The sequence below is a fragment of the Oncorhynchus mykiss genome, chromosome 16 (genome assembly GCF_057628025.1).
Source record: "Oncorhynchus mykiss isolate SJ-2025 chromosome 16, ASM5762802v1, whole genome shotgun sequence".
Taxonomy (NCBI): domain Eukaryota; kingdom Metazoa; phylum Chordata; class Actinopteri; order Salmoniformes; family Salmonidae; genus Oncorhynchus; species Oncorhynchus mykiss.
Genome location: NC_143037.1, coordinates 58,337,970 through 58,350,638, shown reverse-complemented (window position 1 = coordinate 58,350,638; position 12,669 = coordinate 58,337,970). Strand labels below are relative to the sequence as shown.

The following is a 12,669-nucleotide window of genomic DNA, read 5'->3' as shown; positions in this document are numbered from 1 at the left end:
TATTCTGTACAGGCTCCCTTTTCAGTCTGTCAATTAGGTTGGTATTGTGGCGTAATCACAATGTTGTTGATCCATCCTCAGTTACCTCCTATCACAGCCATTAAACTCTGTTTTAACTGTTTTAAAGTCACCATTGGGCTCATGGTGAAATCCCTGAGCGGTTTCCTTCCTCTCCGGCAACTGAGCTAGGAAGGATGCCTGTATCTTTGTAGTGATTCGGTGTATTGATACACCATCCAAAGTGTAATTAATAACTTCCCCCTGCTCAAAGGGTTATTCAATGTCTGCTTTTTTTGTTTTGTTTTTACCAATAGGTGCCCTTCTTCGTGAGGCATTGGAAAACCTCCCTGGTCTTTGTAATTGATTTCTGTGTTTGAAATTCACTGCTCAACTGAGAGACCTTGCAAATAATTGTATGTGTGAGGTACAGAGATGGGGTAGTCATTAAAAAATTATTTTAAGCACTATTATTGCACACGGAGTGAGTCCCTGCAACTTATTATGTGACTTGCTAAGCACATTTTTACTCCTGGACTTGCCATAACAAAGGGGTTGCTTATTGACTCAAGACATTTCATATTTTTATTAGTAATTCATTTGTACAAATTCTGAAAAACACAATTCCACTTTTACATTATGGGGTAGGCCTATTGTGTGTTGGCCAGTGACCCCCCCCCAAAAAAAACAATTAATGAATGCTGTAACACAACAAAATGTGAAAAGAGTAAAGGGGTTTGAGTACTTTCTGAAGGTACTGTATCTACTAATGACATTAGTGACAATGTTATGCTTCTCTCGCTTTCTCACAATTCAATTCAAAGGGCTTTATTGGCATGGCAAACATGTTTACATTGCCAAAGCGTGAGCGCGCACACACACACACACACACACACACACACACACACACACACACACACACAGAAGTGTTCCCTGCCCCTAAATTTCTTTAATGATTCACTGGCACAGTGGAACCACCCATTCATGACGTGATCCCAACCAGTCACTGAAATCTGTAGCCTAATGCAGGACAACAGTGCTGTGCTCTGAGCTGGGACACTTGACTCAATCTGCGGGGCTTCAGTCAGTCGACAAGACATCGCTCCTGCTGCACGCACCTGCAACAAGTGGCCTAAGCTTCGTTTTAACATTCACGAAAGGTAGGTTGAGAATGTACAGAATGGACTATATAATGTTACAGTAGCCTATAGATCCTTTTATGTCTTTACAGTTATGGGGAATTGTTTGAAATACAGTTTTATCATGTTCTATAACACTTTGGAAAATGTCCTTGAATCCTTTTGAAATACTCGAAATTGCCTTTGTAAACACCTGAGGAATACAACGGTAAACATTAATAGGCTAGTAGTCAATATTAGACCCTCTTTGATATATGTATGCATGTTTTATGCTGTCATAAAAGGTCTGCTGAATTTTGAGTAGTTTGTTTGCACCCCATTTGCATGTATTTCACAACAATGGTGTAGTTTGAGAATATAAAGCCTATAATAATTCCATACCTCTGATTAGATGGGTAATACACTTGACTGTAAACATTTATCAACCTTCAAATGAGTTTCTAACTAACTTTTCACACCTCTACTGTAGCAAAATACAATCTACTATTGAGGACATATGACTGATCCACAAAATTGTATTTAGTTAAAGTAGAGGTTACTGTATTTATTCAGTAGACCTAAAGGTTAAACATTTCCCAAGATCAAGGAAAGAACATTTCAAAACATTCATCCATTCTTGGCAAGTGACTGTGTGGGGGAGGTTTGAATTGGTTTGAATAGTGACCTAAGCCATCCTCTGCACATTTGTGGACGTGGGAATGGCAAAATAATATTTACCATGTAAACGTGTCCACTGATATGAACTCTTCAAAACACCAAATGTCCTTCGTTGTGCCTGTGTTGGGTTTCAAACCAGAACGACCAGTTTCTCAGGGTCAGACTGGCATAGGGGAACCAGCAGTAGCGTCACACACAGATGGGGGTGCTATCATATCACGATGTTCCTACTGTGTCCTTTTGTCAATGACAGGTCTATGAAACACTGATGTAGGTTCCCCGGTGAGCACGGAATGGACCGAGACCATGGCAAATTCTAATCCAGTGAGTGTTTCTGTGGTGTGGTGTCCAACCACAGACAACCAGGCCGTTGTGCAAATTGTTACTGGTTGTTTACACCGCTTTGCTCCATCTTTTTTCTGTGTGTCATCTAGCTTAGATCACCATCCTCCACCCTCAGTGAGGTCAACCTGGGACCTTCAGCAAACCCACAGTATGTACAGTATTAAGAGTCATGGGTTTCAATGATCCATAATGCCATGTAGAACTGACATCTGGCAACCCTTTACCAATGGAATTGTGGTCCTGATGTCATATTCATATATGTTTTGTTATATGAATATTTATTCATATTCATTCATTGCAACCACAACATACACTGAGTGTACAAAACATCCTCTCTCCATGATATAGACTCACCAGGTGAATCCAGTTGAAAGCAATGATCCCATATTGATGTCACTTGTTAAATCCACTTCAATCAGTGTAGATGAAGGGGAGGAGACAGGTTAAATAAACGTTTTTAAGCCTTGAGATAATTGCGACAAGGATGGTATAAGTGCCATTCAGAGGGTGAATGGGCAAGACAAAAGATTTAAGTGCCTTTGAACCGGGTATGGTAGTAGGTGCTAGGCGCACTAGGTTTGTGTGAAGAACTGAAACGCTGCTGGGTTTTTCACCGTCAACAGTTTCCCGTGTGTATCAGGAATGGTCCACCACCCAAAGGACATCCAGCCAACTTGACAACTGTGGGAAGCATTGGAGTCAACTTGGGCAAGCATCCCTGTGGAATGTTTTCAACACCTTGTAGAGAGGGGGGGGTGCTAAATATTAGGAAAGTGTTCTTAATGTTTTGTACACTCAGTGTACATTGCTGTACATGTGTTTTTGAGGCTTGATTAAAAATGTTATTTCATGGATCATACCAGTCATGTTGCGAGACGGTTGTCTCTGCCATAACCTGTTACGATAGGTGTTATGTCCATCCATATGACACAAATATCTGTATCATCATTCCTGTCTTGTTTCAGTGCCAAGCCCACTGACTTTGACTTTTTGGCTGTTATTGGAAAAGGGACCTTTGGGAAGGTAAGTCTGCTGTTTGCTTGATAAAAGGCTGCATGCCTTCTTCAATGATTAACTTAGTCTATGCAGGACTGTTAAGGTTACCTTGATGAAAAGGCCAAAACCAAACAATGAAACAATGAATGAGGATAGTTTTTCACAAATTGTACTCAGGATGGGCAGCCATTTTTAATTCTTCCAGTTCAGTCACAGTCCTTTTTCATTGTCAATTACTTTTTTCTATATTTTGTGTGACAGATAATAAAATATATTATGTGTGTACTCATTGCCCTTCTATTTTTAAGATAGGGTTATGATAAGAGAGTGTCATATTAGGAGTTGACGTTTTGAGGAAACAATCAGAAATGTACTGACAACCACCCTGCATCCAGGTCCTGCTCGCCAAGCTCAAAGCTGACAACAAATTCTATGCTGTGAAAGTTCTACAGAAGAAAGTAATCCTGAAGAAAAAGGAGGTTGGTCTATAAACGTTTAATTTGGTTATTCATTATCACAACAAACTCGCATATAGTTTATTTGTATTCTGTTTTAAAGGTCAACTCAATTACACTAGCAAAACCCTTCATGTCAGTATATATTCAATGTGTGTATGATTTTCATTGTGTAGCAGAACTGATTTAGCCTAAATCTGTGTTGTGTTTCTAAGATAACATCTAATCTAATCTGAAGTGTGTTCTGTCCTTTGTACTCTGACAGACAGATTTTACAGCCCCCAGTCTCTGTTTTGTGTTTCATACATACTGTCCATTACCATAATCAGTAATGTTATATTCCCTGGGTTTTGTATCACTTGATAGTTATAACAATCAGCAAATGAATCTTGTACTTTCTGAGCTACTTACAGACACACGTTATAGCTGTCTGACAGACTACTCAGTCCTGTAAAAAGAATGACTCCCTCAAGTGAAGTGTTACCTCAATGAAGCCAATTTACTTTATATACTGAGAGCCTGTTGCCTGCCTTGGAAACCAGGGCCATAGCTAAAGTGGAGAACACTAGTCAGAAGTGTGTAGGTGGCTGCACTTTCAGAAGCATAAATAACACTGAGGACCTTGTAGGAAAGAGGTGTTCTATGCCCCTCTCTCTCTCTCTCTGTATATCGTCTCTTGTCATGTGCTTGGGGCCAAAGCAGTGGTGGTGACAGAGGCCTGTATTCTGCTGTGTCCTGCCTTCTGCCTCGTGTCCGCTGGTTCAATGCTGCCTTGTGTCCTCCAGCAAAAGAACATCATGGCAGAGAGGAACGTGCTGCTGAAGAGCCTGAAGCATCCTTTCCTGGTGGGCCTCCACTACTCCTTCCAGACCCCAGAGAAGCTCTACTTTGTCCTCGACTATGTCAACGGGGGAGAGGTAGCTAGCTAATGGCCCTGGGTCTTGTTTCTCAGGTTTCATATGACTGTTTGGATATGGCAAATGATAAAATGAGTGGACTGTAGCAATGTTCCCAATAAGTAATCCTTTATTTATATTAAAGCTATCAAGCTATTGACAGCACAGAAGCAGCAATGCAGTGTGGCATAGCCTCAAGCCCTTGGCTCAATCAGTGTAGTGACAACAAACACATTACTCCCCTTTAATCATTGGCTCAGTCCAAAGTCTCTGTGTCATGGCATTATTATGAGTTAATAATGTAACAGTAGTAATATTACATGCTTCGTCAGAGTCAAGCGTACTGACAGTTAAAACAACATGTCATAACTGTTTTCTCTCTCTCCTTTCTCCCTCTGTCTCTAACATTTATTTCTCTCTCTCATAGCTCTTCTTCCACCTGCAGAGGGAGCGGTGCTTCTTGGAGCCGAGGGCTCGGTTCTATGCTGCTGAGGTAGCCAGTGCCATCGGCTACCTTCACTCCCTCAACATCGTTTACAGGTCAGACACAGTTTACAAGGACATATTCAGGTAGAAACAACACATTATTATGTACAGTATTGAGGTTAAGTGAAAACCAAATATATTTTTTTGTTCTTATTTAGAGATCTGAAGCCAGAGAATATTCTCTTAGACTCTCAGGTAAGTGTTGACTCATAAGTGGATATAATGTTCTTAGACTCTCAGGTAAGTGTTGACTCATAAGTGGATATAATGTTCTTAGACTCTCAGGTAAGTGTTGACTCATAAGTGGATATAAGGTTCTTCGATTGTTTTCAATATCTCAACTCACTTCCTTCTCATCTTAGAGAAGATAGTTCAAGAGTTCACAATACAGGATCATATGCAGTCTGTAAGTTCCTGTAATATTGGGATGGTGCTTAAAACGTGTGTTCCAGGGCCATGTGGTACTTACAGACTTTGGGCTGTGTAAAGAGGGAGTGGAGCCAGAGACCACCACGTCCACTTTCTGTGGAACCCCTGAGGTGAGGAATAGCCCTGAGATTGTGTCTGTGCTCAATGATATGTTAAAGATAACCCATGTCTAATAGTCACATGTAGTTCTATACAGTTGAAGTTGGAAGTTTACATACAGTTAGGCTGGAGTCATGAAAACTCGTTTTTCAACACCTCCACAAATTTCTTGTTAACAAACTATAGTTTTGACAAGTCGGTTAGGACATCTACTTTGTGCATGACACAAGTAATTTTTTCAACAATTGTTTACAGACAGATTATTTCACTTATAATTCACTGTATCACAATTCCAGGGGGTCAGAAGTTTACATACACTAAGCTGACTGTGCCTTTAAACAGCTTGGAAAATTCCAGAAAAAGATGTCATGGCTTAAGAAGCTTCTGATAGGCTAATTTACATAATTGAGTCAATTGGAGGTGTACCTGTGGATGTATTTTAAGGACTACCTTCAAACTCAGTGCCATCATGGGAAAATCAAAAGAAATCAGCCAAAAAATTGTAGACCTCCACAAGTCTGGTTCATCCTTGGGAGCAATTTCCAAACGCCTGAAGGTACCACGTTCATCTGTACAAACAATAGTACGCAAGTATAAACACCAGGGGACCACGCAGCCGTCATATCGCTCAGGAAGGAGACGTGTTCTGTCTCCTAGAGATGAACGTACTTTGGTGCGAAAAAAGTGCAAATCAATCCCAGAACAAAAGCAAAGGACCTTGTGAAGATGCTGGAGGAAACAAGTACTAAAGTATCTATATCCACAGTAAAACGAGTCCTATATCAACATAACCTAAAAGGCCGCTGAGCAAGGGAGAAGCCACTGCTCCAAAACCGCCATTAGAAATCCAGACTACGGCTTGCAACTGCACATGGGGACAAAGATCGTACTTTTTTTGAGAAATGTCCTCTGGTCTGATGAAACAAAAATAGAACTGTTTGTCCATAATGACCATTGTTATGTTTGGAGGAAAAGGGGGAGGCTTTCAAGCCGAAGAACACCATCCTAACCGTGAAGCATGGGGGTGGAAGTTGTGGGGGTGCTTTGCTGCAAGAGGGACTGGTGCACTTCACAAAATAGATGGCTTCATGAGGGAGAAATACTATGTGGATACATTGAAGCAACATCTCAAGACATCAGTCAGGAAGTTAAAGCTTGGTCGCAAATGGGTCTTCCAACTGGACAATGACCCCAAGCATACTTCCAAAGTTGGAGTGGCCATCACAAAGCCCTGACCTCAATCCCATTTGAATAAGCATGTGCGAGCAAGGAGGCCTTACAAACCTGACTCGGTTACACCAGCTCTGTCAGAAGGAATGGGCCACAATTCACCCAATTTATTTGTGGGAAGCTTGTGGAAGGCTACCCGAAATGTTTGACCCAAGTTAAACAATTTAAAGGCAATGCTACCAAATACTAATTGAGTGTATGTAAACTTCTGACCCACTGGGAATGTGATGAAAGAAATTAAAGCTGAAATAAATCATTCTCTCCACTATTATTATGACATTTCACATTCTTAAAAAAAAGTGGTGATCCTAACTGACCTAAGACAGGGAATTTTTACTAGGATTAAATTGCAGGAATTGTGAAGAACTGAGTTTAAATGTATTTGCCTAAGGTGTATGTAAACTTCCGATTTCAGTGCCTTCAGAAAGTATTCACACCGCTTGACTTTTTCCACATTTTGTTGTGTTACAAAGTGAGATAAAAATGTATTTAATTTTTTTTATTTTACAGTGCCTTGCGAAAGTATTCGGCCCCCTTGTACTTTGCAACCTTTTGCCACATTTCAGGCTTCAAACATAAAGATATAAAACTGTATTTTTTTGTGAAGAATCAACAACAAGTGGGACACAATCATGAAGTGGAACGACATTTATTGGATATTTCAAACTTTTTTAACAAATCAAAAACTGAAAAATTGGGCGTGCAAAATTATTCAGCCCCCTTAAGTTAATACTTTGTAGCGCCACCTTTTGCTGCGATTACAGCTGTAAGTCGCTTGGGGTATGTCTCTATCAGTTTTGCACATCGAGAGACTGAAATGTTTTCCCATTCCTCCTTGCAAAACAGCTCGAGCTCAGTGAGGTTGGATGGAGAGCATTTGTGAACAGCAGTTTTCAGTTCTTTCCACAGATTCTCGATTGGATTCAGGTCTGGACTTTGACTTGGCCATTCTAACACCTGGATATGTTTATTTTTGAACCATTCCATTGTAGATTTTGCTTTATGTTTTGGATCGTTGTCTTGTTGGAAGACAAATCTCCGTCCCAGTCTCAGGTCTTTTGCAGACTCCATCAGGTTTTCTTCCAGAATGGTCCTGTATTTGGCTCCATCCATCTTCCCATCAATTTTAACCATCTTCCCTGTCCCTGCTGAAGAAAAGCAGGCCCAAACCATGATGCTGCCACCACCATGTTTGACAGTGGGGATGGTGTGTTCAGCTGTGTTGCTTTTACGCCAAACATAACGTTTTGCATTGTTGCCAAAAAGTTCAATTTTGGTTTCATCTGACCAGAGCACCTTCTTCCACATGTTTGGTGTGTCTCCCAGGTGGCTTGTGGCAAACTTTAAACAACACTTTTTATGGATATCTTTAAGAAATGGCTTTCTTCTTGCCACTCTTCCATAAAGGCCAGATTTGTGCAATATACGACTGATTGTTGTCCTATGGACAGAGTCTCCCACCTCAGCTGTAGATCTCTGCAGTTCATCCAGAGTGATCATGGGCCTCTTGTCTGCATCTCTGATCAGTCTTCTCCTTGTATGAGCTGAAAGTTTAGAGGGACGGCCAGGTCTTGGTAGATTTGCAGTGGTCTGATACTCCTTCCATTTCAATATTATCGCTTGCACAGTGCTCCTTGGGATGTTTAAAGCTTGAGAAATCTTTTTGTATCCAAATCCGGCTTTAAACTTCTTCACAACAGTATCTCGGACCTGCCTGGTGTGTTCCTTGTTCTTCATGATGCTCTCTGCGCTTTTGACGGACCTCTGAGACTATCACAGTGCAGGTGCATTTATACGGAGACTTGATTACACACAGGTGGATTGTATTTATCATCATTAGTCATTTAGGTCAACATTGGATCATTCAGAGATCCTCACTGAACTTCTGGAGAGAGTTTGCTGCACTGAAAGTAAAGGGGCTGAATAATTTTGCACGCCCAATTTTTCAGTTTTTGATTTGTTAAAAAAGTTTGAAATATCCAATAAATGTCGTTCCACTTCATGATTGTGTCCCACTTGTTGTTGATTCTTCACAAAAAAATACAGTTTTGTATCTTTATGTTTGAAGCCTGAAATGTGGCAAAAGGTCGCAAAGTTCAAGGGGGCCGAATACTTTTGCAAGGCACTGTATATATATATATTTTTTTTTACCCATCTACCAATAGGTGCCCTTCTTTGCGAATCATTGGAAAACCTCCCTGGTCTTTGTGGTTGAATCTGTTCTTGAAATGAATTGCTCGACTGAGGGACCTTACAGATAATTGTATGTGTGGGGTACAGAGATGAAGTAGTCATTCAAAAATCATGTTAAACACAATTATTGCACTGAGAGTGAGTCCATGCAACTTATTATGTGACTTGTTAAGCACCTTTTTACTGCTGAACTTATTTAGGCTTGCCATAACAAAAGGGTTGAATACTTATTGACTGAACACATTTCAGCTTGTCATTTTTATTTAATTTGTAAACATTTCTAAAAACATAATTCCACTTTGACATTATGGAGTATTGTGTGTAGATCAATAAAACAAAATCTACATTTCATCAATTTTATATTCAGGCTGTCACACAACAACATGTGGAAAAAGTCAAGTGGTGTGAATACTTTCTGAAGGCCCAGTATATATCTGTTTATTTAACTCTCTCTGTCTCTGTAGTATTTGGCCCCTGAGGTTCTGCGTAAGGAGCCCTATGACCGCACAGTGGACTGGTGGTGTCTGGGAGCTGTGCTCTATGAGATGATCTATAGTCTTGTAAGTTTTTCAATCTTATATGGCTACTGTACTTAGCGCAATCTACATAAATGTCCAAGACAATTATGTCACTAACTTCAGGAAATGCTTCTTGAGTAGCTGGCTGCTACAGTACTGTGTCTGTTCTCTGCTCTACTCACCATGTTTCTGGTTTTCTAGCCCCCGTTCTACAGCCGGGACGTGTCTGAGATGTACGATGGCATCCTACACAAGCCTCTGCCGCTGCCCCCAGGGAAGTCAGGCGCTCTCTGTAGTCTGCTCCAGGGCCTCCTGCAGAAAGACCAACACCGCAGGTTGGGAGCCATTGCTGACTTTGTGAGTCACTGACTGGACCGTGTCCATGGACCATGGCACCTTATTCCCTTTCAAATCAAATCAAATGTTATTTGTCACACACACATGGTTAGCAGATGTTAATGCGAGTGTAGTGAAATGCTTGTGCTTCTAGTTCCGACAATGCATTAATAACCAACGAGTAATCTAACCTAACAATTCCACAACTACTACCTTATACACACATGTGTAAAGGGATAAAGAATATGTACATAAAAATATATGAATGAGTGATGGTACAGAACGGCATAGGCAAGATGCAGTAGATGGCATCGAGTACAGTATATACACATGAGATGAGTAATGTAGGGTATGTAAACATTATATTAAGTGGCATTGTTTAAAGTGGCTAGTGATACATTTTTTACATCAATTTCCATTATTAAAGTGGCTGGAGTTGAGTCAGTATGTTGGCAGCAGCCACTCAATGTTAGTGGTGGCTGTTTAACAGTCTGATGGCCTTGAGATAGAAGCTGTCCTTGATGATCTTTATGGCCTTCCTGTGACATCGGGTGGTACTACCCTCTGGAGAGCCTTACGGTTGTGGGCGGAGCAGTTGCCCGTACCAGGCGGTGATACAGCCCGACAGGATGCTCTAGATTGTGCATCTGTAGAAGTTTGTGAGTGCTTTCGGTGACAAGCCGAATTTCTTCAGCCTCTTGAGGTTGAAGAGGCACTGCTGCGCCTTCTTCACAACGCTGTCTGTGTGGGTGGACCAATTCAGTTTGTCCGTGATGTGTACGCCAAGGAACTTAAAACTTACTACCCTCTCCACTACTGTCCCGTCGATGTGGATAGGGGGGTGCTCCCCCTGTTTCTAGCCCTACGTGGGCTCTGATTATAAGTAGTCCACTGTACGCCATTTCTGCAGGGGTGTAAAGTACTTAAGGAAAACTACTTTAAGGCACTACATAAGTCATTTCTTGGGGTATCTGTACCTTACTATTTATATTTCTGACAACTTTTACTTCACTACATTCCCCCCAAAAGAATGAACTTTTTACTCCTGTGGACTCACTAAACTCCTGTGGACTCACTAAACACACATGTGTCATTTGTAAATGTTTGAGTGTTGGTGTGTTCTCCTGGCTAGCCATACATTTTAAATATAAGAAAACGGTGCCATCTGGTTTCCTTAATATAATGAATGTGAAATGATTTATACTTTTGATATTGATACTTAAGTATATTTAAAACCAAATATTTATAGACTTTTACTCAAGTAGTATTTTACAAGGTGACTTTCACTTTTACTTGTCATTTTATTAAGGTATCTTTACTTTTACTCAAGTTTGACAATTGGGTACTTTCTCCACCACTGCATTTCTGAAGCACACTATGCCATTGCCGTTTAGTGTTTCACACATTTTGAGTGAGTTATACACTGGTCATGTCTTATATCATCCTGAAAAGTTTTTTTTTTTTTTTTACAGCTACAAATAAAGAACCATGTGTTCTTCTCCCCGATTAACTGGGATGATCTGTACCACAAGAGAATCACTCCTCCATACAACCCCAATGTGGTGAGTTGTTTGTGCTGCCAGCTGTTTCTTACCATCTTCTATAACTTCAAAATTCACTGCTTTTTTTCTAAAACTTTCTTTCACTACCTCATCTTTGTAACTTTCAATCTTACCTCTTTTCTCTAGCACTCCCCTCTATTTCCTAACAAGTCCCCTCTCTCTTCTCCTTTAGAAAGGGCCAGCGGACACACAGCACATAGACCCAGAGTTCACCAGAGAGATGGTGCCTAACTCAGTGGGCTGCACCCCTGAGCTCAACGCCGGCACCAGCAGCTCTAACGCATTCAATGGCTTCTCCTACGTTTCTGGTGAAGACAGCTTCCTTTGAGACAGGAAGGTTCCTCACAGCACCACCACTGTCGAGGTCGAAGTTACCCGTAACCACATATCTACAATTCGATTCCTTAACTGCAAATCCTAACCTTAACCTTTAAGTCAGGAGGATAAAACGTATCTTTTACCCTGGATTCAACTTCATTGGCCACGGTCATAGAAATGGAGCACATTGAATATCATGCATTTTTGCGTAGGTGAAGCAAGAAAGAGATGTTGTGAGAAAACATTTAAATGCACCACCCAACTGTTGCTTTTGCTGTAGGTGACTGCCCTATGAATTATATTTATATGCCCTCGCCTCTGCTTGAATTCTCATTTCAGGACAAAGTCTTTTGGCACATCCAATCGTGCTGGACTTTTTATTTGCTAGCAGACAGATGTTGATTTAATTATCCTTTCACTACAACGTAGAGTCAACCGTGTGACTACATAAAGGACATGTAGATACAGAACACACTCCTAGATGCTATGTGTAGAAGGTAAAGCATCAGGTTCTATGGAAAGCTGTGGTGTATGGATTAGGATGGTCTGATTATCACTAGAACAGGCAAATGTGTGTGAAACTCTAGTTGAACCCATTCCTCTGCTCTTTAAGTGCTGCTTTTAATACAAGCACTGTGGACTTTCCAAACATTTCTTATTCTTAAACTCGTTTGTTGAAAATATACATTTTTGCACATTGATTTGTGAACATGCTGTTTCTATTATATCGCTGACTTTTAGTAGATTAGAGTACATAAAGGCTTGACTCAAATGTTGCGTCCAGGAATGCTTAACAGCAACATAAACCTATGCCAGATTATTCTCACAGCTGTAAAGGTGCATGCCATAGTGCTATTAACCTTGTTAAACAAAACATGTGATTGTGTCAGCACAATGGGTGACATTAAAGACTGTTGACATGCCAACGCCATCTTAAAGATGAATGACATTCAATGAAGCCCAGTTACAAGATGTGTACATAACTTCACAATAAATCACTTCCCTACCCATAT

General features: G+C 40.7%; 1 protein-coding gene across 1 annotated transcript; it reads left to right on the top strand.

The window, feature by feature from the left end:
• The first annotated feature begins 870 nt into the window (after positions 1 to 870).
• LOC110492337 (serine/threonine-protein kinase Sgk2) lies at positions 871 to 12,664 on the top strand. Its single transcript, XM_021566566.3, has 13 exons — positions 871 to 1,157; positions 2,047 to 2,117; positions 2,228 to 2,286; positions 3,104 to 3,161; positions 3,530 to 3,613; positions 4,375 to 4,506; positions 4,913 to 5,025; positions 5,130 to 5,166; positions 5,424 to 5,510; positions 9,387 to 9,482; positions 9,642 to 9,797; positions 11,249 to 11,338; positions 11,511 to 12,664. Exons 2-13 carry the CDS (start codon positions 2,100 to 2,102, stop codon positions 11,664 to 11,666), a joined length of 1,086 nt encoding a protein of 361 aa, XP_021422241.1. The 5' UTR covers positions 871 to 1,157; positions 2,047 to 2,099; the 3' UTR covers positions 11,667 to 12,664.
• The last annotated feature ends 5 nt before the right edge of the window (positions 12,665 to 12,669 follow it).